We start from the raw sequence: 27,342 nt of genomic DNA on the forward strand, positions 1-27,342 counted from the left end.
GTGAGTGCGAGTGTCTCTGTGTGTGTGTGAGTGTGAATGTAAGAGTGAGTGTGTGTGAGTGTGAGTGTGTGAGTGTGTGCATGTCCCGGTGTGTGAGGAGCTGTGAATCGGGGAGTGTGCAAGCTCACACTCTGGATTCTCCCCCCCCCCCCCTCCGCAGGAAAACCCGTATGTGATGCGGAAACGCAACTTCCAACAGCTGAAGGAGGACGACCGTTACGAGGGCTTCTGCGTCGACATGTTGAAGGAACTGGGGGACATCCTCAAGTTCAACTTCAAGATCAGGCTGGTGGAGGACGGGCTGTATGGAGCGCCGGAGTCCAACGGGTCCTGGACTGGGATGGTCGGGGAGCTCATCCAACGGGTAGGAGCCAGCCCTGAGGACCATGGCACCAGACCAGAGCCAGCACCACGGAGAGAGGCAGGCACTGCCCGGGGAGCAGGGGGCACAGGAACAGAAGGAGGCCCATTCAGCCCCTCGAGCCTGTTACACAGGAATAGGAGGAGGCCCATTCAGCCCCTCGAGCCTGCTACACAGGAACAGGAGGAGGCCCATTCAGCCCCTCGAGCCTGTTACATAGGAACAGGAGTAGGCCCATTCAGCCCCTCGAGCCTGTTACACAGGGACAGGAGGAGGCCCATTCAGCCCCTCGAGCCTGTTACATAGGAACAGGAGGAGGCCCATTCAGCCCTTCGAGCCTGTTACATAGGAACAGGAGGAGGCCCATTCAGCCCCTCGAGCCTATTACATAGGAACAGGAGAAGGCCCATTCAGCCCCTCGAGCCTGATACATAGGAACAGGAGGAGGCCCATTCAGCCCCTCGAGCCTGTTACATAGGAACAGGAGAAGGCCCATTCAGCCCCTCGAGCCTGATACACTGCAACAGGAGGAGGCCCATTCAGCCCCTCGAGCCTGTTACACAGGAACAGGAGGAGGCCCATTCAGCCCCTCGAGCCTGTTACATAGGAACAGGAGGAGGCCTATTCAGCCCCTCGAGCCTGTTACATAGGAACAGGAGGAGGCCCATTCAGCCCCTCGAGCCTGTTACACAGGAACAGGAAGAGGCCCATTCAGCCCCTCGAGCCTGTTACACAGGAACAGGAGGAGGCCCATTCAGCCCCTCGAGCCTGTTACACAGGAATAGGAGGAGGTCCATTCAGCCCCTCGAGCCTGTTACACAGGAACAGGAGGAGGCCCATTCAGCCCCTCGAGCCTGTTACACAGGAATAGGAGGAGGCCCATTCAGCCCCTGGAGCCTGTTACACAGGAATAGGAGGAGGCTATGCAGCCCCTCAAGCAGGTTACACAGGAACAGGAGGAAGCCTATTCAGCCCCTCGAGTCTGTTACACAGGAACAGGAGGAGGCCCATTAAGCCCCTCGAGCCTGTTACACAGGAACAGGAGGAGGCCCATTCAGCCCCTCAAGCCTGTTACACAGGAACAGGAGGATGCATGGTGGGGTGAGGGGGTCGGGGGGGTCGTGGCGGGGTGTCGGTGAAGTTACCAGGATTTTGTCACACTCCAGAAACCGCGACGAAGGCCAAACACGAGAAGCCACCTCTGTTGTCCAGGCCTCAGAGTTTAGATACTTGATTATGAATCCTTTTCCCCACCCATCCTCCACTCACTCTCAAACCGGGCCTGGTTCTGCTTCTGGCATGGTCACGTGTGGGTGGGGGGGAACGAGAAGAGAGGAGGGGAGAGAGTGAGCAGATGAAGAAAGGAGGGGAGGAGAGGAGAGGAGAGAAAAGGAATGGTGAGGAAGGAAAATCAAAGGAAAAAAAAGAAAGACTTGCATTTATATAGCGCCTTTCACAACCACCGGACATCTCAAAGTGCTTTGCAGCCAATGAAGTAATATTGGAGTGTAGTCGCTGTTGTAATGTGGGAAATGCAGCAACCAATTTGCGCACAGCAAGCTCCCACACACAGCAACGTGATAATGACCAGATCATCTGTTGTTATGTTGATTGAGGGATAAATATTGGCCAGGATACCGGGGATAATTCCCCTGCTCTTATTTGAAATAGAGCGGTGGGATTTTTTACGTCCACCTGAGAGAGCAGACGGGACCTCGGTTTAACGTTTCATCCGAAAGACGGCACCTCCGACAGTGCAGCGCTCCCTCAGTACTGCACTGGGAGTGTCAGCCTAGCTTTTTGTGTTCATGTCTCTGGAGTGGGACTTGAACATACAACCTTCTGACTCTGAGGCGAGTGTGCTACCCACTGGGCCACAGCTGACACTGTGGAGGAGAGAAGAGGAGAGGGGAAGGGAGGAGTAGGAGAGAAGAGTTTTGGGGAGGAGAGGGGACGTGTGGAGACGGGAGGCGAGGAGAGCAAAGGGGAGGGGAGATGGGAGGAAAAGAGAGGGGAGCAACGGGGAGGAGGGGGAGGGGAGGACAAGTGAGGGGAGCAGAGGGATTGAGAGGGGAATAGAAGTGAGTTGTGTCCATGTTGGTGATGTGGCTGGGGAGGTTACTGCCAGTGTTTGGGGCGATGTGCGGTGCGAGACAGGCTTTCAGCCAAGGTTAAGGCGTGGAAATCGATCTCAGCTGCCCTAGATTTGTTCGAGAATCGTAGCTGTGGTAACAGGCCTGTGGTTAGGACCTATGGTGAGAGGCCTGTGGCGGAGGGCTCTGTGGCGGAGGGCTCTGTGGCAGAGGGCTCTGTGGCGGAGGGGCCTGTGTTGGAGGGCTCTGTAGTGGTGGGGCCTGTGTTGGAGGGCTCTGTGGTGGAGGGGCCTGTGGCGGAGGGGCTCCTGCAGCATTGATTGGCTCTGCAGTGTCTGAAATAGATTAATATTTAACAACTGTCAGTGTAAACCATTCACGTTACAGAACAAGGATTGGGCAGGACTGTGAGGGAAATATAATATCACTGGGACGATAGAAACAGTTCAGAGGCCCTCCGATAGGCAGGAGCGTGATACAGAGAGAGGGAGAGAGAGACGGAGAGGGGCTGAGAGACAGAGTGAGATTCGGAAAGAGGTGGAGAAACAGAGAGGTGGAAAAATGAAGAGTAAGAAATAGACAGTTGGAGAGATACAGATCAAAAGAGAAAGAGAAAGAGACAGACAGAAAGAGAGACAGAGGGAGAGAGAAACTGACAGCCAGACAGAGAGATGGAGAGAAAGAGAGAAACAGAACGAGCGAGAGAGGAACAGAGAGACAGAAATACTGAGAAAGGCAGAGCGAGACAGAGCGAGCGACAGGGAGTGAGAACGAGAAAGAAGGGGAGACTGTCAGAGACAATGATCGAGAGAACAAGAGAGACAAGCAAGAGAGAAAACAGAGAGTGAGATGGGAACTAAATGGGACCGAGAGCAAGAGAAAGAGACAGTTTGAGAGAAACAGTGAAGGAAAAAAATGAGAGAGAGACAAAAAGAGATAGAAAAAGAGAGATGGAACAGGAGAAGTAGAAAGAGGGAGAGAGATGGTAAAAGTGATGGAACAAAGGATACAGAGAATGAAAGACATAGAAAGAGACCCAGAATTGGAGAGGGAGATAAACAGAGAGATAGAGAGAGACTGACAGAGAGTATCAGAGAGAGCGAGAGCGAGTAAGAGAGAGAAAGAATCTCAGAGAGATAGAGAGAAAGCAAGAGAGGGAGACCGAGAGACAGCGAGAGAGAGAGAGAGAGAGAAACAGTGAGACAGAGAGAGAGAAAAAGAGAGAGAGAGAGACAGGCAGAGATTGATTGAGAGACACACAAGAGAGAGATGAAGACAGAGAGAGAAACACAGAGGAAAACAGAGAGAGAGAGAGACAGACAGAGAGAGAGAGACAGACAGAGAGACAGACAGAGAGACAGACAGAGAGACAGAGAGAGAGAGACAGAAAGAGAGAGTGAGAGAGAGACAGAAAGAGAGAGTGAGAGAGAGAGAGACAGACACAGACAGAGAGTACGAGAGACAGACAGAGAGACAGACAGAGAGACAGACAGAGAGACAGACAGACAGAGAAGACATCGAGAGAGGGAGAGAGTGAGAGAGAGAGAGAGACAGAGACAGACAGAGAAAGATATAGAGAGAGAGAGACACCGAGAGAGAGAGCGTGAAACAGAGAGAGAGAGAGACAGCGAGAGAGAGAAAGAGAGGCAGACCAGAGAAAGAGACAAAGAGCGTGTGAGAGACAGGGAGAGAGCGGGAGTGAGGGGGTAATACTGATGACCCTTGTGGGCTGACTGTTTCTCTGTGTGTATATAGAAAGCGGACCTTGCTGTAGCTGCCTTCACCATCACTGCTGAGAGGGAGAAAGTTATCGACTTCTCAAAACCCTTCATGACGCTGGGAATCAGCATCCTGTACAGAATGCACATGGTAAGAAAGATCGGCCTTGAACAATATCTCTATACCCAGGGAACCCAGCGTGAGAACCAGGTCACACCTACCACGGAACGGCACATCGGGCATTGACACACACTCCCAACAGTGTCCCCAACACCATTGACCCACACTCCCTACAGTCTGCAACACCATTGACATACACTCCCTACAGTCTGCAACACCATTGACATACACTCCCTACAGTATCCCTAACACCATTGACACACACTCCTTACAGTATCCCCAACGCCATTGGCACACACTCCCTACTATCTGCAACACCATTGACATACACTCCCTACAGTATCCCCAACGCAATTGACACACACTCCCTACAATATCCCAACACCATTGACACACACACCCTACAGTGTCCCCAACACCATTGACACACACGCCCTACAGTGTCCCCAACACCATTGACACACACTCCCTACAGTCTGCAACACCATTGACACACACTCCCTACAGTATCCCCAACACCATTGACACACACGCCCTACAGTGTCCCCAACACCATTGACACACACGCCCTACAGTGTCCCCAACACCATTGGCACACACGCCCTACAGTATCCCCAACACCATTGACACACACTCCCTACAGTCTACAACACCATTGACACACACTCCCTACAGTATCCCCAACACCATTGACACACACTCCCTACAGTATCCCCAAAACCATTGGCACACACGCCCTACAGTGTCCCCAACACCATTGGCACACACGCCCTACAGTATCCCCAACACCATTGGCAATCACGCCCTACAGTGTCCCCAACACCATTGACATACACTCCCTACAGTATCCCCAACGCAATTGACACACACTCCCTACAATATCCCAACACCATTGACACACACGCCCTACAGTGTCCCCAATACCATTGACATACACTCCCTACAGTATCCCCAACGCAATTGACACACACTCCCTACAATATCCCAACACCATTGACACACACGCCCTACAGTGTCCCAAACACCATTGACACACACTCCCTACAGTGTCCCCAACACCATTGACACACACTCCCTACAGTCTACAACACCATTGACACACACTCCCTACAGTCTGCAACACCATTGACACACACTCCCTACAGTCTACAACACCATTGACACACACTCCCTACAGTATCCCCAACACCATTGACACACACTCCCTACAGTATCCCCAACACCATTGACACACACTCCCTACAGTCTGCAACACCATTGACACACACTCCCTACAGCGTCCCCAACACCATTGACACACACTCCCTACAGTCTGCAACACCATTGACACACACTCCCTACAGTATCCCCAACACCATTGACACACACTCCCTACAGTATCCCCAACACCATTGACACACACTCCCTACAGTATCCCTAACACCATTGACACACACTCCCTACAGTGTCCCCAACACCATTGACACACACTCCCTACAGTGTCCTCAACACCATTGACACACACTCCCTACAGTCTGCAATACCATTGACACACACTCCATACAGTCTACAACACCATTGACACACACGCCCTACAGTATCCCCAACACCATTGACACACACTCCCTACAGTGTCCCCAACACCATTGACACACACTCCCTACAGTCTGCAACACCATTGACACACACTTCCTACAGTATCCCCAACACCATTGACACACACTCCCTACAGTCTGCAACACCATTGACACACACTTCCTACAGTATCCCCAACACCATTGACACACACTCCCTACAGTATCCCCAACACCATTGACACACACTCCCTACAGTCTGCAATACCATTGACACACACTCCATACAGTCTACAACACCATTGACACACACGCCCTACAGTATCCCCAACACCATTGACACACACTCCCTACAGTCCCAACACCATTGACACACACTCCCTACAGTATCCCCAACACCATTGACACACACTCCCTACAGTATCCCCAACACCATTGACACACACTTCCTACAGTATCCCCAACACCATTGACACACACTCCCTACAGTATCCCCAACACCATTGACACACACTCCCTACAGTCTGCAATACCATTGACACACACTCCATACAGTCTACAACACCATTGACACACACGCCCTACAGTATCCCCAACACCATTGACACACACTCCCTACAGTCCCAACACCATTGACACACACTCCCTACAGTATCCCCAACACCATTGGCACACACGCCCTACAGTATCCCCAACACCATTGGCAATCACGCCCTACAGTGTCCCCAACACCATTGACATACACTCCCTACAGTATCCCCAACGCAATTGACACACACTCCCTACAATATCCCAACACCATTGACACACACGCCCTACAGTGTCCCCAATACCATTGACATACACTCCCTACAGTATCCCCAACGCAATTGACACACACTCCCTACAATATCCCAACACCATTGACACACACGCCCTACAGTGTCCCAAACACCATTGACACACACTCCCTACAGTGTCCCCAACACCATTGACACACACTCCCTACAGTCTACAACACCATTGACACACACTCCCTACAGTCTGCAACACCATTGACACACACTCCCTACAGTCTACAACACCATTGACACACACTCCCTACAGTATCCCCAACACCATTGACACACACTCCCTACAGTATCCCCAACACCATTGACACACACTCCCTACAGTCTGCAACACCATTGACACACACTCCCTACAGCGTCCCCAACACCATTGACACACACTCCCTACAGTCTGCAACACCATTGACACACACTCCCTACAGTATCCCCAACACCATTGACACACACTCCCTACAGTATCCCCAACACCATTGACACACACTCCCTACAGTATCCCTAACACCATTGACACACACTCCCTACAGTCTCCCCAACACCATTGACACACACTCCCTACAGTGTCCTCAACACCATTGACACACACTCCCTACAGTCTGCAATACCATTGACACACACTCCATACAGTCTACAACACCATTGACACACACGCCCTACAGTATCCCCAACACCATTGACACACACTCCCTACAGTGTCCCCAACACCATTGACACACACTCCCTACAGTCTGCAACACCATTGACACACACTTCCTACAGTATCCCCAACACCATTGACACACACTCCCTACAGTCTGCAACACCATTGACACACACTTCCTACAGTATCCCCAACACCATTGACACACACTCCCTACAGTATCCCCAACACCATTGACACACACTCCCTACAGTCTGCAATACCATTGACACACACTCCATACAGTCTACAACACCATTGACACACACGCCCTACAGTATCCCCAACACCATTGACACACACTCCCTACAGTCCCAACACCATTGACACACACTCCCTACAGTATCCCCAACACCATTGACACACACTCCCTACAGTATCCCCAACACCATTGACACACACTCCCTACAGTCTGCAATACCATTGACACACACTCCATACAGTCTACAACACCATTGACACACACGCCCTACAGTATCCCCAACACCATTGACACACACTCCCTACAGTCCCAACACCATTGACACACACTCCCTACAGTATCCCCAACACCATTGACATACACTCCCTACAGTATCCCCAACACCATTGACACACACTCCCTACAGTCCCCAACACCATTGACACACACTCCCAAAAGTAACAACAGCATTATTCATACACGATCCCTAGAAGCTGCAACCCCATTTTTAAAACATTTGTACACAGCATTCACGCATATTCCGCAAATCCATGTTACATTAAAGCACATTTAGGGAGTGTCTAAAAATGCTGCAGTATTAAAATTTGTACTGCAGCATTGACACACACACACTAAATGTTAGTTTTGCTCTTTTCACACACTTGACGTAATCTATGTTACAGTATTCCAAAGTCTTCCTAAAGTTATGTTACAGTATTTACACAGTGATGCATGATTAAAATTGCAGCATTTACACACGATTTCTCATTGCATGTTACAATATTTACAAATGCTCCCTAAATTTATGTAACAGCTTGACACAAAGTCCCTACATTGATATTACAGCATTTGTAAACCCTCCCCTCAAAGTTGCAGTAATTACATTGAGTCCCAAAATCAGTGTAACACTTTAACATAGACCTGTAACTGTTTTGTAATATTAACCCCATCCTTAAAATTGGTATTAGGAAACAGTGGGATTGGGGCGGAGTGGGATTGGGGCAGAGTGAGATTGGAGCAGAGTGAGATTGGGATAGAGACAGAGTGGGACCCAGTGGGATTGGGATAGAGTGGGATTTGGATAGTGGGATTGGAGCAGTGTGGGAATGGGAAACAGTGGGAATGGGAAACAGTGGGATTGGGATGGGGATAGAGTGGGAATGGGAAACAGTGGGATTGGGGCAGACTGGCATTGGAATAGTGGGATTGGGGCAGAGTGGGAATGGGGCAGAGTGGGAATGGGATACAGTGGGATTGGGGCAGAGTGGGATTGGGATACAGTGGGATTAGGAAAGTGGGATTGGGACAGAGTGGGATTGGGATAGCGTTGGATTTGGATAGATTGGGAATGGGATAGATTGGGAATGGGAAACAGTGGGATTGGGACAGAGTTGTATTGGGACAGAGTTGTATTGGGACAGAGTTATATTGGGGCAGAGTGGGATTGGGGCAGAGTGGGATTGGGGCAGAGTGGGAATGGGATACAGTGGGATTAGAATAGTGGTATTGGGGCAGAGTGGTATTGGGAGAGAGTGGTATTGGGAGAGAGTGGTATTGGGAGAGAGTGGTATTGGGGCAGAGTGGTATTTGGATAGCGTGGGATCTGGATAGAGTTGGATTGGGGCACAGTGGGATTGGGGCAGAGTGAGATTGGGATAGAGTGTGATTGGGGCAGCGTGGGATTGGGGCAGAGTGGGATTGGGATAGAGACGGTGTGGGGCCCAGTGGGATAGGAAGAGTGGGAATGGGATAGAGTGGGAATGGGATAGAGTGGGAATGGGAAATAGTGGGATTGGGAAACAGTGGAATTGGGATGGGGATAGAGTGGGAATGGGAAACAGTGGGATTGGGGCAGTTTGGGAATGGGATAGAGTGGGAATGGGATAGAGTGGGAATGGGATAGAGTGGGATTGGGAAACAGTGGAATTGGGATGGGGATACAGTGGGAATGGGAAACAGTGGGAATGGGAAACAGTGGGATTGGGGCAGAGTGGGATTGGGGCAGAGTGGGATTGGGGCAGAGTGGGATTGGGATAGAGTTGTATTGGGGCAGAGTGGGAATGGGGCAGAATGGGAATGGGGCAGAGTGGGAATGGAGCAGAGTGGGAATGGAGCAGAGTGGGAATGGAGCAGAGTGGGAATGGGGCAGAGTGGGATTGGGATAGAGACGGAGTGGTTCCCAGTGGGATTGGGATAGAGTGGGATTTGGATAGTTGGATTGGGGCAGAGTGGGAATGGGATAGAGTGGGAATGGGATAGAGTGGGAATGGGATAGAGTGGGAATCGGATAGAGTGGGAATGGGATAGAGTGGGAATGGGATAGCGTTGGATTGGGAAACTGTGGGAATGGGAAACAGTGGGATTGGAATAGAGTGGGATTGGGATTGGGATAGAGTGGGATTGGGAATGGGATAGAGTGGGAATTGGAAACAGTGGGATTTGGAAACAGTGGGATTGGAATGGGGATAGAGTGGGAATGGGAAACAGTGGGATTGGGGCAGTTTGGGAATGGGAAACAGTGGGAATGGGAAACAGTGGGATTGGGATGGGGATACAGTGGGAAAGGGAAACAGTGGGATTGGGGCAGTGTGGGTTTGGGGCAGAGTGGGATTGGGATAGAGTTGGATTGGGGCAGAGTGGGAATGGGGCAGAATGGGATTGGGATACAGTGGGATTGGGGCAGAGTGGGAATGGGGCAGAGTTGGATTGGGATAGAGTGGGATTAGAATAGTGGGATTGTGGCAGAGTGGGATTGTGGCAGAGTGGGATTGTGGCAGAGTGGGATTGTGACAGAGTGGGATTGGGAGAGAGTGGTATTGGGGCAGAGTGGGATTTGGATAGCGTGGGATCTGGATAGAGTGGGATTGGGGCAGAGTGAGATTGGGATAGAGTGTGATTGGGGCAGCGTGGGATTGGGGCAGAGTGGGATTGGGATAGAGACGGAGTGGGGCCCAGTGGGATAGGAAGAGTGGGAATGGGATAGAGTGGGAATGGGAAATAGTGGGATTGGGAAACAGTGGAATTGGGATGGGGATAGAGTGGGAATGGGAAACACTGGGATTGGGGCAGTTTGGGAATGGGATAGAGTTGGAATGGGATAGAGTGGGAATGGGATAGAGTGGGATTGGGAAACAGTGGAATTGGGATGGGGATACAGTGGGAATGGGAAACAGTGGGATTGGGGCAGAGTGGGATTGGGGCAGAGTGGGATTGGGATAGAGTTGTATTGGGGCAGAGTGGGAATGGGGCAGAATGGGATTGGGATACAGTGGGAATGGGGCAGAGTGGGAATGGGGCAGAGTGGTATTGGGGCAGAGTGGTATTGGGGCAGAGTGGTATTGGGGCAGAGTGGTATTGGGGCAGAGTGGTATTGGGGCAGAGTGGTATTGGGGGCGAGTGAGATTGGGACAGAGTGGTATTGGGAGATTGGATAGAGTGGAATTTGGATACAGTGGGATTGGGGCACAGTGGGATTGGGGCACAGTGGGATTGGGATAGAGACGGAGTGGTTCCCAGTGGGATTGGGATAGAGTGGGATTTGGATAGTTGGATTGGGGCAGAGTGGGAATGGGATAGAGTGGGAATGGGATAGAGTGGGAATGGGATAGAGTGGGATTGGGAAACAGTGGAATTGGGATGGGGATACAGTGGGAATGGGAAACAGTGGGATTGGGGCAGAGTGGGATTGGGGCAGAGTGGGATTGGGATAGAGTTGTATTGGGGCAGAGTGGGAATGGGGCAGAATGGGATTGGGATACAGTGGGAATGGGGCAGAGTGGGAATGGGGCAGAGTGGTATTGGGGCAGAGTGGTATTGGGGCAGAGTGGTATTGGGGCAGAGTGGTATTGGGGCAGAGTGGTATTGGGGGCGAGTGGGATTGGGACAGAGTGGTATTGGGAGATTGGATAGAGTGGAATTTGGATACAGTGGGATTGGGGCACAGTGGGATTGGGGCACAGTGGGATTGGGATAGAGACGGAGTGGTTCCCAGTGGGATTGGGATAGAGTGGGATTTGGATAGTTGGATTGGGGCAGAGTGGGAATGGGATAGAGTGGGAATGGGATAGAGTGGGAATGGGATAGATTGGGAATGGGATAGCGTTGGATTGGGAAACTGTGGGAATGGGAAACAGTGGGATTGGGATAGAGTGGGATTGGGATTGGGATAGAGTGGGATTGGGAATTGGAAACAGTGGGAATTGGAAACAGTGGGAATTGGAAACAGTGGGATTGGAATGGGGATAGAGTGGGAATGGGAAACAGTGGGATTGGGGCAGTTTGGGAATGGGATAGAGTGGGAATGGGAAACAGTGGGAATGGGAAACAGTGGGAATGGGAAACAGTGGGATTGGGATGGGGATACAGTGGGAAAGGGAAACAGTGGGATTGGGGCAGAGTGGGTTTGGGGCAGAGTGGGATTGGGATAGAGTTGGATTGGGGCAGAGTGGGAATGGGGCAGAATGGGATTGGGATACAGTGGGATTGGGGCAGAGTGGGAATGGGGCAGAGTTGGATTGGGATAGAGTGGGATTAGAATAGTGGGATTGGGGCAGAGTGGGATTGAGGCAGAGTGGGATTGAGGCAGAGTGGGATTGAGGCAGAGTGGGATTGTGGCAGAGTGGGATTGTGGCAGAGTGGGATTGGGAGAGAGTGGGATTGGGAGAGAGTGGTATTGGGGCAGAGTGGGATTTGGATAGCGTGGGATCTGGATAGAGTTGGATTGGGGCACAGTGGGATTGGGGCAGAGTGAGATTGGGATAGAGTGTGATTGGGGCAGCGTGGGATTGGGGCAGAGTGGGATTGGGATAGAGACGGAGTGGGGCCCAGTGGGATAGGAAGAGTGGGAATGGGATAGAGTGGGAATGGGAAATAGTGGGATTGGGAAACAGTGGAATTGGGATGGGGATAGAGTGGGAATGGGAAACACTGGGATTGGGGCAGTTTGGGAATGGGATAGAGTTGGAATGGGATAGAGTGGGAATGGGATAGAGTGGGATTGGGAAACAGTGGAATTGGGATGGGGATACAGTGGGAATGGGAAACAGTGGGATTGGGGCAGAGTGGGATTGGGGCAGAGTGGGATTGGGATAGAGTTGTATTGGGGCAGAGTGGGAATGGGGCAGAATGGGATTGGGATACAGTGGGAATGGGGCAGAGTGGGAATGGGGCAGAGTGGTATTGGGGCAGAGTGGTATTGGGGCAGAGTGGTATTGGGGCAGAGTGGTATTGGGGCAGAGTGGTATTGGGGCAGAGTGGTATTGGGGGCGAGTGAGATTGGGACAGAGTGGTATTGGGAGATTGGATAGAGTGGAATTTGGATACAGTGGGATTGGGGCACAGTGGGATTGGGGCACAGTGGGATTGGGATAGAGACGGAGTGGTTCCCAGTGGGATTGGGATAGAGTGGGATTTGGATAGTTGGATTGGGGCAGAGTGGGAATGGGATAGAGTGGGAATGGGATAGAGTGGGAATGGGATAGAGTGGGATTGGGAAACAGTGGAATTGGGATGGGGATACAGTGGGAATGGGAAACAGTGGGATTGGGGCAGAGTGGGATTGGGGCAGAGTGGGATTGGGATAGAGTTGTATTGGGGCAGAGTGGGAATGGGGCAGAATGGGATTGGGATACAGTGGGAATGGGGCAGAGTGGGAATGGGGCAGAGTGGTATTGGGGCAGAGTGGTATTGGGGCAGAGTGGTATTGGGGCAGAGTGGTATTGGGGCAGAGTGGTATTGGGGGCGAGTGGGATTGGGACAGAGTGGTATTGGGAGATTGGATAGAGTGGAATTTGGATACAGTGGGATTGGGGCACAGTGGGATTGGGGCACAGTGGGATTGGGATAGAGACGGAGTGGTTCCCAGTGGGATTGGGATAGAGTGGGATTTGGATAGTTGGATTGGGGCAGAGTGGGAATGGGATAGAGTGGGAATGGGATAGAGTGGGAATGGGATAGATTGGGAATGGGATAGCGTTGGATTGGGAAACTGTGGGAATGGGAAACAGTGGGATTGGGATAGAGTGGGATTGGGATTGGGATAGAGTGGGATTGGGAATTGGAAACAGTGGGAATTGGAAACAGTGGGAATTGGAAACAGTGGGATTGGAATGGGGATAGAGTGGGAATGGGAAACAGTGGGATTGGGGCAGTTTGGGAATGGGATAGAGTGGGAATGGGAAACAGTGGGAATGGGAAACAGTGGGAATGGGAAACAGTGGGATTGGGATGGGGATACAGTGGGAAAGGGAAACAGTGGGATTGGGGCAGAGTGGGTTTGGGGCAGAGTGGGATTGGGATAGAGTTGGATTGGGGCAGAGTGGGAATGGGGCAGAATGGGATTGGGATACAGTGGGATTGGGGCAGAGTGGGAATGGGGCAGAGTTGGATTGGGATAGAGTGGGATTAGAATAGTGGGATTGGGGCAGAGTGGGATTGAGGCAGAGTGGGATTGAGGCAGAGTGGGATTGAGGCAGAGTGGGATTGTGGCAGAGTGGGATTGTGGCAGAGTGGGATTGGGAGAGAGTGGGATTGGGAGAGAGTGGTATTGGGGCAGAGTGGGATTTGGATAGCGTGGGATCTGGATAGAGTTGGATTGGGGCACAGTGGGATTGGGGCAGAGTGAGATTGGGATAGAGTGTGATTGGGGCAGTGTGGGATTGGGGCAGAGTGGGATTGGGATAGAGACGGAGTGGGGCCCAGTGGGATAGGAAGAGTGGGAATGGGATAGAGTGGGAATGGGATAGAGTGGGAATGGGAAATAGTGGAATTGGGAAACAGTGGAATTGGGATGGGGATAGAGTGGGAATGGGAAACAGTGGGATTGGGGCAGTTTGGGATGGGGATAGAGTGGGAATGGGATAGAGTGGGAATGGGATAGAGTGGGATTGGGAAACAGTGGAATTGGGATGGGGATACTGTGGGAATGGGAAACAGTGGGATTGGGGCAGAGTGGGATTGGGATAGAGTTGTATTGGGGCAGAGTGGGAATGGGGCAGAGTGGGATTGGGATACAGTGGGAATGCGGCACAGTGGGAATGCGGCACAGTGGGATTGGGGCAGAGTGGGATTGGGGCAGAGTGGGATTGGGAGCGAGTGGGATTGGGAGCGAGTGGAATTGGGAGCGAGTGGTATTGGACCAGAGTGGTATTGGACCAGAGTGGTATTGGACCAGAGTGGTATTGGACCAGAGTGGGATTGGACCAGAGTGGGATGAGGGCAGAGTGGTATTGGGAGATTGGATAGAGTGGAATTTGGATACAGTAGGATTGGGGCACAGTGGGATTGGGGCACAGTGGGATTGGGATAGAGACGGAGTGGTTCCCAGTGGGATTGGGATAGAGTGGGATTTGGATAGTTGGATTGGGGCAGAGTGTGAATGGGATAGAGTGGGAATGGGATAGAGTGGGATTGGGATAGCGTTGGATTGGGATAGAGTGGGAATGGGAAACTGTGGGAATGGGAAACAGTGGGATTGGGAAACAGTGGGATTGGGATAGCGTGGGATTGGGATAGAGTGGGATTGGGATAGAGTGGGATTGGGATTGGGATAGAGTGGGATTGGGAATGGGATAGAGTGGGAATTGGAAACAGTGGGAATTGGAAACAGTGGGATTGGAATGGGGATAGAGTGGGAATGGGAAACAGTGGGATTGGGGCAGTTTGGGAATGGGATAGAGTGGGAATGGGAAACAGTGGGAATGGGAAATAGTGGGAATGGGAAACAGTGGGATTGGGATGGGGATACAGTGGGAAAGGGAAACAGTGGGATTGGGGCAGAGTGGGTTTGGGGCAGAGTGGGATTGGGATAGAGTTGGATTGGGGCAGAGTGGGAATGGGGCAGAATGGGATTGGGATACAGTGGGATTGGGGCAGAGTGGGAATGGGGCAGAGTTGGATTGGGATAGAGTGGGATTAGAATAGTGGGATTGGGGCAGAGTGGGATTGAGGCAGAGTGGGATTGAGGCAGAGTGGGATTGTGGCAGAGTGGGATTGTGGCAGAGTGGGATTGTGGCAGAGTGGGATTGTGGCAGAGTGGGATTGTGGCAGAGTGGGATTGTGGCAGAGTGGTATTGGGAGAGAGTGGTATTGGGGCAGAGTGGGATTTGGATAGCGTGGGATTTGGATAGCGTGGGATCTGGATAGAGTTGGATTGGGGCACATTGGGATTGGGGCAGAGTGAGATTGGGATAGAGTGTGATTGGGGCAGTGTGGGATTGGGGCAGAGTGGGATTGGGATAGAGACGGAGTGGGGCCCAGTGGGATAGGAAGAGTGGGAATGGGATAGAGTGGGAATGGGATAGAGTGGGAATGGGAAATAGTAGAATTGGGAAACAGTGGAATTGGGATGGGGATAGAGTGGGAATGGGAAACAGTGGGATTGGGGCAGTTTGGGATGGGGATAGAGTGGGAATGGGATAGAGTGGGAATGGGATAGAGTGGGTTTGGGAAACAGTGGAATTGGGATGGGGATACTGTGGGAATGGGAAACAGTGGGATTGGGGCAGAGTGGGATTGGGATAGAGTTGTATTGGGGCAGAGTGGGAATGGGGCAGAATGGGATTGGGATACAGTGGGAATGCTGCACAGTGGGAATGCGGCACAGTGGGATTGGGGCAGAGTGGGATTGGGGCAGAGTGGGATTGGGAGCGAGTGGGATTGGGAGCGAGTGGGATTGGGAGCGCGTGGTATTGGACCAGAGTGGTATTGGACCAGAGTGGGATTGGACCAGAGTGGGATGAGGGCAGAGTGGTATTGGGAGATTGGATAGAGTGGAATTTGGATACAGTAGGATTGGGGCACAGTGGGATTGGGGCACAGTGGGATTGGGATAGAGACGGAGTGGTTCCCAGTGGGATTGGGATAGAGTGGGATTTGGATAGTTGGATTGGGGCAGAGTGGGAATGGAACAGAGTGGGAATGGGATAGAGTGGGATTGGGATAGCGTTGGATTGGGATAGAGTGGGAATGGGAAACTGTGGGAATGGGAAACAGTGGGATTGGGAAACAGTGGGATTGGGATAGCGTGGGATTGGGATAGAGTGGGATTGGGATTGGGATAGAGTGGGATTGGGAATGGGATAGAGTGGGAATTGGAAACAGTGGGAATTGGAAACAGTGGGTTTGGAATGGGGATAGAGTGGGAATGGGAAACAGTGGGATTGGGGCAGTTTGGGAATGGGATAGAGTGGGAATGGGATAGAGTGGGAATGGGAAACAGTGGGAATGGGAAACAGTGGGATTGGGATGGGGATACAGTGGGAAAGGGAAACAGTGGGATTGGGGCAGAGTGGGTTTGGGGCAGAGTGGGATTGGGATAGAGTTGGATTGGGGCAGAGTGGGAATGGGGCAGAATGGGATTGGGATACTGTGGGATTGGGGCAGAGCGGGAATGGGGCAGAGTTGGATTGGGATAGAGTGGGATTAGAATAGTGGGATTGGGGCAGAGTGGGATTGAGGCAGAGTGGGATTGAGGCAGAGTGGGATTGAGGCAGAGTGGGATTGAGGCAGAGTGGGGATTGTGGCAGAGTGGGATTGTGGCAGAGTGGGATTGTGGCAGAGTGGGATTGGGAGAGAGTGGTATTGGGAGAGAGTGGTATTGGGGCAGAGTGGGATTTGGATAGCGTGGGATCTGGATAGAGTTGGATTGGGGCACAGTGGGATTGGGGCAGAGTGAGATTGGGATAGAGTGTGATTGGGGCAGTGTGGGATTGGGGCAGAGTGGGATTGGGATAGAGACGGAGTGGGGCCCAGTGGGATAGGAAGAGTGGGAATGGGATAGAGTGGGAATGGGATAGAGTGGGAATGGGAAATAGTGGAATTGGGAAACAGTGGAATTGGGATGGGGATAGAGTGGGAATGGGAAACAGTGGGATTGGGGCAGTTTGGGATGGGGATAGAGTGGGAATGGGATAGAGTGGGAATGGGATAGAGTGGGATTGGGAAACAGTGGAATTGGGATGGGGATACTGTGGGAATGGGAAACAGTGGGATTGGGGCAGAGTGGGATTGGGATAGAGTTGTATTGGGGCAGAGTGGGAATGGGGCAGAATGGGATTGGGATACAGTGGGAATGGGGCAGAGTGGGAATGCGGCACAGTGGGATTGGGGCAGAGTGGGATTGGGAGCGAGTGGGATTGGGAGCGAGTGGGATTGGGAGCGAGTGGGATTGGGAGCGAGTGGTATTGGACCAGAGTGGTATTGGACCAGAGTGGTATTGGACCAGAGTGGGATGAGGGCAGAGTGGTATTGGGAGATTGGATAGAGTGGAATTTGGATACAGTAGGATTGGGGCACAGTGGGATTGGGGCACAGTGGGATTGGGATAGAGACGGAGTGGTTCCCAGTGGGATTGGGATAGAGTGGGATTTGGATAGTTGGATTGGGGCAGAGTGGGAATGGAACAGAGTGGGAATGGGATAGAGTGGGATTGGGATAGCGTTGGATTGGGATAGAGTGGGAATGGGAAACTGTGGGAATGGGAAACAGTGGGATTGGGAAACAGTGGGATTGGGATAGCGTGGGATTGGGATAGAGTGGGATTGGGATTGGGATAGAGTGGGATTGGGAATGGGATAGAGTGGGAATTGGAAACAGTGGGATTTGGAAACAGTGGGATTGGAATGGGGATAGAGTGGGAATGGGAAACAGTGGGATTGGGGCAGTTTGGGAATGGGATAGAGTGGGAATGGGATAGAGTGGGAATGGGAAACAGTGGGAATGGGAAACAGTGGGATTGGGATGGGGATAGAGTGGGAAAGGGAAACAGTGGGATTGGGGCAGAGTGGGTTTGGGGCAGAGTGGGATTGGGATGGAGTTGGATTGGGGCAGAGTGGGAATGGGGCAGAATGGGTTTGGGATACAGTGGGAATGGGGCAGAGTGGGAATGGGGCAGAGTGGGATTGGGATAGAGTGGGATTAGAATAGTGGGATTGTGGCAGAGTGGGATTGTGGCAGAGTGGGATTGTGGCAGAGTGGTATTGGGAGAGAGTGGTATTGGGGCAGAGTGGGATTTGGATAGCGTGGGATCTGGATAGAGTTGGATTGGGGCACAGTGGGATTGGTGCAGAGTGAGATTGGGATAGAGTGTGATTGGGGCAGCGTGGGATTGGGGCAGAGTGGGATTGGGATAGAGACGGAGTGGGGCCCAGTGGGATAGGGATAGTGGGATTGGGGAAGAGTGGGAATGGGAAAGAGTGGGAATGGGAAAGAGTGTGAATGGGAAATAGTGGGAATGGGAAATAGTGGGATTGGGATAGAGTGGGATTGGGAAACAGTGGAATTGGGATGGGGATACAGTGGGATTGGGAAACAGTGGGATTGGGGCAGAGTGGGATTGGGATAGAGTTGTATTGGGGCAGAGTGGGAATGGGGCAGAATGGGATTGGGATACAGTGGGATTGGGGCAGAGTGGGAATGGGGCAGAGTGGGAATGGGGCAGAGTGGGATTGAGGCAGAGTGGGATTGAGGCAGAGTGGGATTGAGGCAGAGTGGGGATTGTGGCAGAGTGGGATTGTGGCAGAGTGGGATTGTGGCAGAGTGGGATTGGGAGAGAGTGGTATTGGGAGAGAGTGGTATTGGGGCAGAGTGGGATTTGGATAGCGTGGGATCTGGATAGAGTTGGATTGGGGCACAGTGGGATTGGGGCAGAGTGAGATTGGGATAGAGTGTGATTGGGGCAGTGTGGGATTGGGGCAGAGTGGGATTGGGATAGAGACGGAGTGGGGCCCAGTGGGATAGGAAGAGTGGGAATGGGATAGAGTGGGAATGGGATAGAGTGGGAATGGGAAATAGTGGAATTGGGAAACAGTGGAATTGGGATGGGGATAGAGTGGGAATGGGAAACAGTGGGATTGGGGCAGTTTGGGATGGGGATAGAGTGGGAATGGGATAGAGTGGGAATGGGATAGAGTGGGATTGGGAAACAGTGGAATTGGGATGGGGATACTGTGGGAATGGGAAACAGTGGGATTGGGGCAGAGTGGGATTGGGATAGAGTTGTATTGGGGCAGAGTGGGAATGGGGCAGAATGGGATTGGGATACAGTGGGAATGGGGCAGAGTGGGAATGCGGCACAGTGGGATTGGGGCAGAGTGGGATTGGGAGCGAGTGGGATTGGGAGCGAGTGGGATTGGGAGCGAGTGGGATTGGGAGCGAGTGGTATTGGACCAGAGTGGTATTGGACCAGAGTGGTATTGGACCAGAGTGGGATGAGGGCAGAGTGGTATTGGGAGATTGGATAGAGTGGAATTTGGATACAGTAGGATTGGGGCACAGTGGGATTGGGGCACAGTGGGATTGGGATAGAGACGGAGTGGTTCCCAGTGGGATTGGGATAGAGTGGGATTTGGATAGTTGGATTGGGGCAGAGTGGGAATGGAACAGAGTGGGAATGGGATAGAGTGGGATTGGGATAGCGTTGGATTGGGATAGAGTGGGAATGGGAAACTGTGGGAATGGGAAACAGTGGGATTGGGAAACAGTGGGATTGGGATAGCGTGGGATTGGGATAGAGTGGGATTGGGATTGGGATAGAGTGGGATTGGGAATGGGATAGAGTGGGAATTGGAAACAGTGGGATTTGGAAACAGTGGGATTGGAATGGGGATAGAGTGGGAATGGGAAACAGTGGGATTGGGGCAGTTTGGGAATGGGATAGAGTGGGAATGGGATAGAGTGGGAATGGGAAACAGTGGGAATGGGAAACAGTGGGATTGGGATGGGGATAGAGTGGGAAAGGGAAACAGTGGGATTGGGGCAGAGTGGGTTTGGGGCAGAGTGGGATTGGGATGGAGTTGGATTGGGGCAGAGTGGGAATGGGGCAGAATGGGTTTGGGATACAGTGGGAATGGGGCAGAGTGGGAATGGGGCAGAGTGGGATTGGGATAGAGTGGGATTAGAATAGTGGGATTGTGGCAGAGTGGGATTGTGGCAGAGTGGGATTGTGGCAGAGTGGTATTGGGAGAGAGTGGTATTGGGGCAGAGTGGGATTTGGATAGCGTGGGATCTGGATAGAGTTGGATTGGGGCACAGTGGGATTGGTGCAGAGTGAGATTGGGATAGAGTGTGATTGGGGCAGCGTGGGATTGGGGCAGAGTGGGATTGGGATAGAGACGGAGTGGGGCCCAGTGGGATAGGGATAGTGGGATTGGGGAAGAGTGGGAATGGGAAAGAGTGGGAATGGGAAAGAGTGTGAATGGGAAATAGTGGGAATGGGAAATAGTGGGATTGGGATGGGGATAGAGTGGGAATGGGAAACAGTGGGATTGGGGCAGTTTGGGAATGGGATAGAGTGGGAATGGGATAGAGTGGGATTGGGAAACAGTGGAATTGGGATGGGGATACAGTGGGATTGGGAAACAGTGGGATTGGGGCAGAGTGGGATTGGGATAGAGTTGTATTGGGGCAGAGTGGGAATGGGGCAGAATGGGATTGGGATACAGTGGGATTGGGGCAGAGTGGGAATGGGGCAGAGTGGGAATGGGGCAGAGTGGGAATGGGATACAGTGGTATTGGGGCAGAGTGGTATTGGGGCAGAGTGGTATTGGGGCAGAGTGGGAATGGGAGCGAGTGGGATTGGGAGCGAGTGGGATTGGGAGCGAGTGGGATTGGGAGCGAGTGGGATTGGGAGCGAGTGGTATTGGACCAGAGTGGTATTGGACCAGAGTGGTATTGGACCAGAGTGGTATTGGACCAGAGTGGTATTGGGAGATTGGATACAGTGGAATTTGGATACAGTGGGATTGGGGCACAGTGGGATTGGGGCACAGTGGGATTGGGATAGAGACGGAGTGGTTCCCAGTGGGATTGGGATATAGTGGGATTTGGATAGTTGGATTGGGGCAGAGTGGGAATGGAACAGAGTGGGAATGGGATAGAGTGGGAATGGGATAGAGTGGGATTGGGATAGCGTGGGAATGGGAAACTGTGGGATTGGGAAACAGTGGGATTGGGATAGCGTGGGATTGGGATAGTGGGATTGGGATTGGGATAGAGTGGGATTGGGAATGGGATAGAGTGGGAATGGGAAACAGTGGGATTTGGAAACAGTGGGATTGGAATGGGGATAGAGTGGGAATGGGAAACAGTGGGAATGGGAAACAGTGGGATTGGGATGGGGATAGAGTGGGAAAGGGAAACAGTGGGTTTGGGGCAGAGTGGGTTTGGGGCAGAGTGGGATTGGGATAGAGTTGGATTGGGGCAGAGTGAGAATGGGGCAGAATGGGATCGGGATAGAGTGGGATTAGAATAGTGGGATTGGGGCAGAGTGGGATTGGGGCAGAGTGGGATTGGGGCAGAGTGGTATTGGACCAGAGTGGTATTGGACCAGAGTGGGATTGGACCAGAGTGGTATTGGGAGATTGGATAGAGTGGAATTTGGATACAGTGGGATTGGGGCACAGTGGGATTGGGATAGAGACGGAGTGGTTCCCAGTGGGATTGGGATATAGTGGGATTTGGATAGTTGGATTGGGGCAGAGTGGGAATGGAACAGAGTGGGAATGGGATAGAGTGGGATTGGGATAGCGTTGGATTGGGATAGAGTGGGAATGGGAAACTGTGGGAATGGGAAACAGTGGGATTGGGAAACAGTGGGATTGGGATAGCGTGGGATTGGGATAGAGTGGGATTGGGATTGGGATAGAGTGGGATTGGGAATGGGATAGAGTGGGAATGGGAAACAGTGGGATTTGGAAACAGTGGGATTGGAATGGGGATAGAGTGGGAATGGGAAACAGTGGGATTGGGGCAGTTTGGGAATGGGATAGAGTGGGAATGGGATAGAGTGGGAAAGGGAAACAGTGGGATTGGGGCAGAGTGGGTTTGGCGCAGAGTGGGATTGGGGCAGAGTTGGATTGGGGCAGAGTGGGAATGGGGCAGAATGGGATTGGGGCAGAGTGGGAATGGGGCAGAGTGGGATTGGGATAGAGTGGGATTAGAATAGTGGGATTGAGGCATAGTGGGATTGGGGCAGAGTGGGATTGGGGCAGAGTGGGATTGGGGCAGAGTGGGATTGTGGCAGAGTGGGATTGTGGCAGGTGGGATTGTGGCAGAGTGGGATTGTGGCAGAGTGGGATTGGGAGAGAATGGGATTTGGATAGAGTTGGATTGGGGCACAGTGGGATTGGGGCAGAGTGAGATTGGGATAGAGTGTGATTGGGGCAGCGTGGGATTGGGGCAGAGTGAGATTGGAGCAGAGTGGGATTGGGATAGAGTTGGATTGGGGCAGAGTGGGAATGGGGCAGAATGGGATTGGGATACAGTGGGATTGGGGCAGAGTGGGAATGGGGCAGAGTGTGATTGGGATAGAGGGATTGGGGCAGAGTGGGATTGGGGCAGAGTGGGATTGGGGCAGAGTGGGATTGGGGCAGAGTGGGATTGGGAGAGATTGGGATTGTGGCAGAGTGGGATTGTGGCAGAGTGGGATTGTGGCAGAGTGGGATTGGGAGAGAGTGGTATTGGGGCAGAGTGGGATTGGGGCACAATGGGATTGGGGCAGAGTGAGATTGGGATAGAGTGTGATTGGGGCAGCGTGGGATTGGGGCAGATTGAGATTGGAGCAGAGTGGGATTGGGATAGAGACGGAGTGGGGCCCAGTGGGAATGGGATAGAGTGGGAATGGGATAGAGTGGGAATGGGATAGAGTGGGAATGGGAAATAGTGGGATTGGGAAACAGTGGAATTGGGATGGGGATACAGTGGGATTGGGGCAGAGTGGGATTGGGGCAGAGTGGGATTGGGGCAGAGTGGGATTGGGGCAGAGTGGGATTGGGATACAGTGGGATTGGGGCAGAGTGGGATTGGGGCAGAGTGGGATTGGGGCAGAGTGGGATTGGGGCAGAGTGGGATTGGGGCAGAGTGGTATTGGGGCAGAGTGGGATTGGGATAGAGACGGAGTGGGGCCCAGTGGGATTGGGGCAGAGTGGGAATGGGACAGCGTTGGATTGGGATAGAGTGGGAATGGGATAGAGTCAGAATGGGAAACAGTGGGATTGGGAAACAGTGGGATTGGGATGGGGATACAGTGGGAATGGGAAACAGTGGGATTGGGGCAGAGTGGGAATGGGACAGAGTGGGATTGGGATAGCATTGGATTGGGATAGAGCGGGAATGGGATAGAGTCAGAATGGGAAACAGTGGGATTGGGAAACAGTGGGATTGGGGTGGGCATAGAGTGGGATTAGGGCAGAGTGGGATTAGGGCAGAGTGGGATTTGGATAGCGTGGGATTGGGATAGAGTGATATTGGGAGAGATTGGGATTGGGGCAGAGTGGGATTGGGGCAGAGTGGGATTGGGGCAGAGTGGGATTGGGAGAGATTGTGATTGGGACAAAGTGGGATTGGGAGAGATTGGGATTGGGAAAGAGTGGGATTGGGAAAGAGTGCGATTGGGGCAGAGTGGGAATAGGGCAGAATGGGATTGGGATAGAGTGGGATTGGGATAGAGTGGGAATGGGATAGAGTCAGAATGGGAAACAGTGTGATTGGGAAACAGTGGGATTGGGAATGGGAAACAGTGGGAATGGGAAACAGTGGGATTGGGGCAGAGTGGGATTGGGGCAGAGTTGGATTGGGGCAGAGTGGGAATGGGGCAGAATGCGATTGGGATACAGTGGGATTGGGGCAGAGTTGGATTGGGGCAGAGTGGGATTGGGATACAGTGGGATTAGAATAGTGGGATTGGGGATAGAGTGGGATTGGGGATAGAGTGGGATTGGGGATAGAGTGGGATTGGGGATAGAGTGGGATTGGGACAGAATGCGATTGGACCAGAGTGGTATTGGACCAGAGTGGGATATGGATAGAGTGGGATATGGATAGAGTGGGATATGGATAGAGTGGGATATGGATAGAGTGGGATATGGATAGAGTGGGATATGGATAGAGTGGGATATGGATAGAGTGGGATATGGGCACAGTGGGATATGGGCACAGTGGGATTGGGGCACAGTGGGATTGGGGCAGCATGGGATTGGGGCAGAGTGGGATTGGGATAGAGACGGAGTGGGGCCCAGTGGGATTGGGATAGAGTGGGATTTGGACAGTGGGAATGGGGCAGAGTGGGAATGGGATAGAATGGGAATGGGATACAGTGGGATTGGGATACAGTGGGAATGGGTAACAGTGGGATTGGGAAACAGTGGGATTGGGATGTGGATAGAGTGAGAATGGGAAACAGTGGGATTGGGGCAGAGTGGGATTGGGATAGAGTGGGATTGGGGCAGAATGGGATAGGGATACAGTGGGATTGGGGCAGAGTGGGAATGGGATTCAGTGGGATTAGAATAGTGGGATTGGGACAGAGTGGGATTGGGATAGAGTTGGATTGGGCTAGATTGGGATTGGGCCAGAGTGGGATTGGGCCAGAGTGGGATTGGGCCAGAGTGGGATTGGGCCAGAGTGGGATTGGGATAGCGTGGTATTGGGGCAGAGTGAGATTTGTATCGAGTGAGATTTGTATCGAGTGAGATTTGTATCGAGTGAGATTTGTATCGAGTGAGATTTGTATCGAGTGTGATTTGTATAGCGTGTGATTTGTATAGCGTGTGATTTGTATAGAGTGTGATTTGTATAGAGTGTGATTTGTATAGAGTGTGATTTGTATAGAGTGTGATTTGTATAGAGTGTGATTTGTATAGAGTGTGATTTGTATAGAGTGTGATTTGTATAGAGTGTGATTTGTATAGAGTGTGATTTGTATAGAGTGTGATTTGTATAGAGTGTGATTTGTATAGAGTGTGATTTGTATAGAGTGTGATTTGTATAGAGTGTGATTTGTATAGAGTGTGATTTGTATAGAGTGTGATTTGTATAGAGTGTGATTTGTATAGAGTGTGATTTGTATAGAGTGTGATTTGTATAGAGACGGAGTGGTGTCCAGTGGGATTGGGGCAGAGTGGGATTGGGGCAGAGTGGGATTGGGATAGAGACGGAGTGGGGCCCAGTGTGATTGGGGCAGAGTGGGATTGGGGCAGAGTGGGATTGGGATAGAGTTGTATTGGGGCAGATTGGGAATGGGGCACAATGGGATTGGGATACAGTGGGATTGGGATGCAGAGTGAGAATGGGGCAGAGTGGGATTGGGATACAGTGGTATTGGGACAGAGTGGGATTGTGGCAGAGTGGGATTGTGGCAGAGTGGGATTGTGGCAGAGTGGGATTGGGAGAGAGTGGTATTGGGAGAGAGTGGTATTGGGGCAGAGTGGGATTTGGATAGCGTGGGATTGGGATAGAGACGGAGTGGGGCCCAGTGGGATTGGGATAGAGTGGGATTGGGATAGTGGGAATGGGAAACAGTGGGATTGGGGCAGAGTGGGATTGGGGCAGAGTGAGATTGGGATAGAGTTGTATTGGGGCAGAATGGGATTGGGATACAGTGGGATTGGGGCAGAGTGGGAATGGGGCAGAGTGGGATTGGGATACAGTGGTATTGGGACAGAGTGCGATTGGACCAGAGTTCGATTGGGGCAGAGTGGGATTGGGGCAGAGTGGGATTGGGGCAGAGTGGGATTGGGGCAGAGTGGGATTGGGGCAGTGTGGGATTGGGGCAGTGTGGGATTGGGGCAGTGTGGGATTGGGGCAGTGTGGGATTGGGGCAGAGTGGGATTGGGATCGAGTGGGATTTGGATCGAGTGTGATTTGGGCACAGTGGGATTGGGATAGAGACGGAGTGGTGCCCAGTGGGATTGGGATAGAGTGGGATTTGGATAGTGGGATTGGGGCAGAGTGGGAATGGAACAGAGTGGGAATGGGATAGAGTGGGATTGGGATAGCGTTGGATCGGGATAGAGTGGGATTGGGATTGGGATAGAGTGGGATTGGGAATGGGATAGAGTGGGAATGGGAAACAGTGGGATTGGGATGGGGATAGAGTGGGAATGGGAAACAGTGGGATTGGGGCAGTTTGGGAATGGGAAACAGTGGGAATGGGAAACAGTGGGATTGGGAAACAGTGGGATTGGGATGGGGATAGAGTGGGAAAGGGAAACAGTGGGATTGGGGCAGAGTGGGTTTGGGGCAGAGTGGGATTGGGATAGAGTTGGATTGGGGCAAAGTGGGAATGGGGCAGAATGGGATTGGGATACAGTGGGATTGGGGCAGAGTGGGAATGGGGCAGAGCGGGATTGGGATAGAGTGGGATTAGAATAGTGGGATTAGAATAGTGGGATTGGGGCAGAGTGGGATTGGGGCAGAGTGGGATTGGGGCAGAGTTGGATTGGGAGCGAGTGGAATTGGGAGCGAGTGGAATTGGGAGCGAGTGGAATTGGGAGCAAGTGGGATTGGACCAGAGTGGGATTGGACCAGAGTGGGATTGGGGCACAGTGGGATTGGGGCACAGTGGGATTGGGGCACAGTGGGATTGGGATAGAGACGGAGTGGTGTCCAGTGGGATTGGGATAGAGTGGGATTTGGATAGTGGGAATGGGATAGAGTGGGAATGGGATAGATTGGGAATGGGATAGAGTGGGATTGGGAATGGGATACAGTGGGAATGGGAAACAGTGGGATTGGGAAACAGTGGGATTGGGATGGGGATAGAGTGGGAATGGGAAACAGTGGGATTGGGGCAGTTTGGGATGGGGATAGAGTGGGAACGGGATAGAGTGGGAATGGGAAACAGTGGGATTGGGAAACAGTGGTATTGGGATGGGGATAGAGTGGGAAAGGGAAACAGTGGGATTGGGGCAGAGTGGGATTGGGATAGAGTTGGATTGGGGCAGAGTGGGAATGGGGCAGAATGGGATTGGGATACAGTGGGATTGGGGCAGAGTGGGAATGGGGCAGAATGGGATTGGGGCAGAGTGGGATTGG

The 27,342-nt window shown here is 52.2% G+C and overlaps 1 protein-coding gene across 1 annotated transcript in view; it reads left to right on the plus strand.

Annotated features, from left to right (window-relative positions):
* Positions 1 to 27,342, plus strand: part of LOC139240764 (glutamate receptor ionotropic, kainate 5-like) — a 215,659-nt gene that overhangs the window by 150,439 nt on the left and 37,878 nt on the right. The window contains exons 13-14 of the mRNA XM_070869243.1: positions 161 to 364; positions 4,210 to 4,323. Coding sequence (XP_070725344.1) covers positions 161 to 364; positions 4,210 to 4,323 — 318 coding nt within the window. The remainder of the gene's footprint in view (positions 1 to 160; positions 365 to 4,209; positions 4,324 to 27,342) is intronic.

This window comes from Pristiophorus japonicus, chromosome X, assembly GCF_044704955.1.
Source record: "Pristiophorus japonicus isolate sPriJap1 chromosome X, sPriJap1.hap1, whole genome shotgun sequence".
In the NCBI taxonomy this organism is placed as follows: domain Eukaryota; kingdom Metazoa; phylum Chordata; class Chondrichthyes; family Pristiophoridae; genus Pristiophorus; species Pristiophorus japonicus.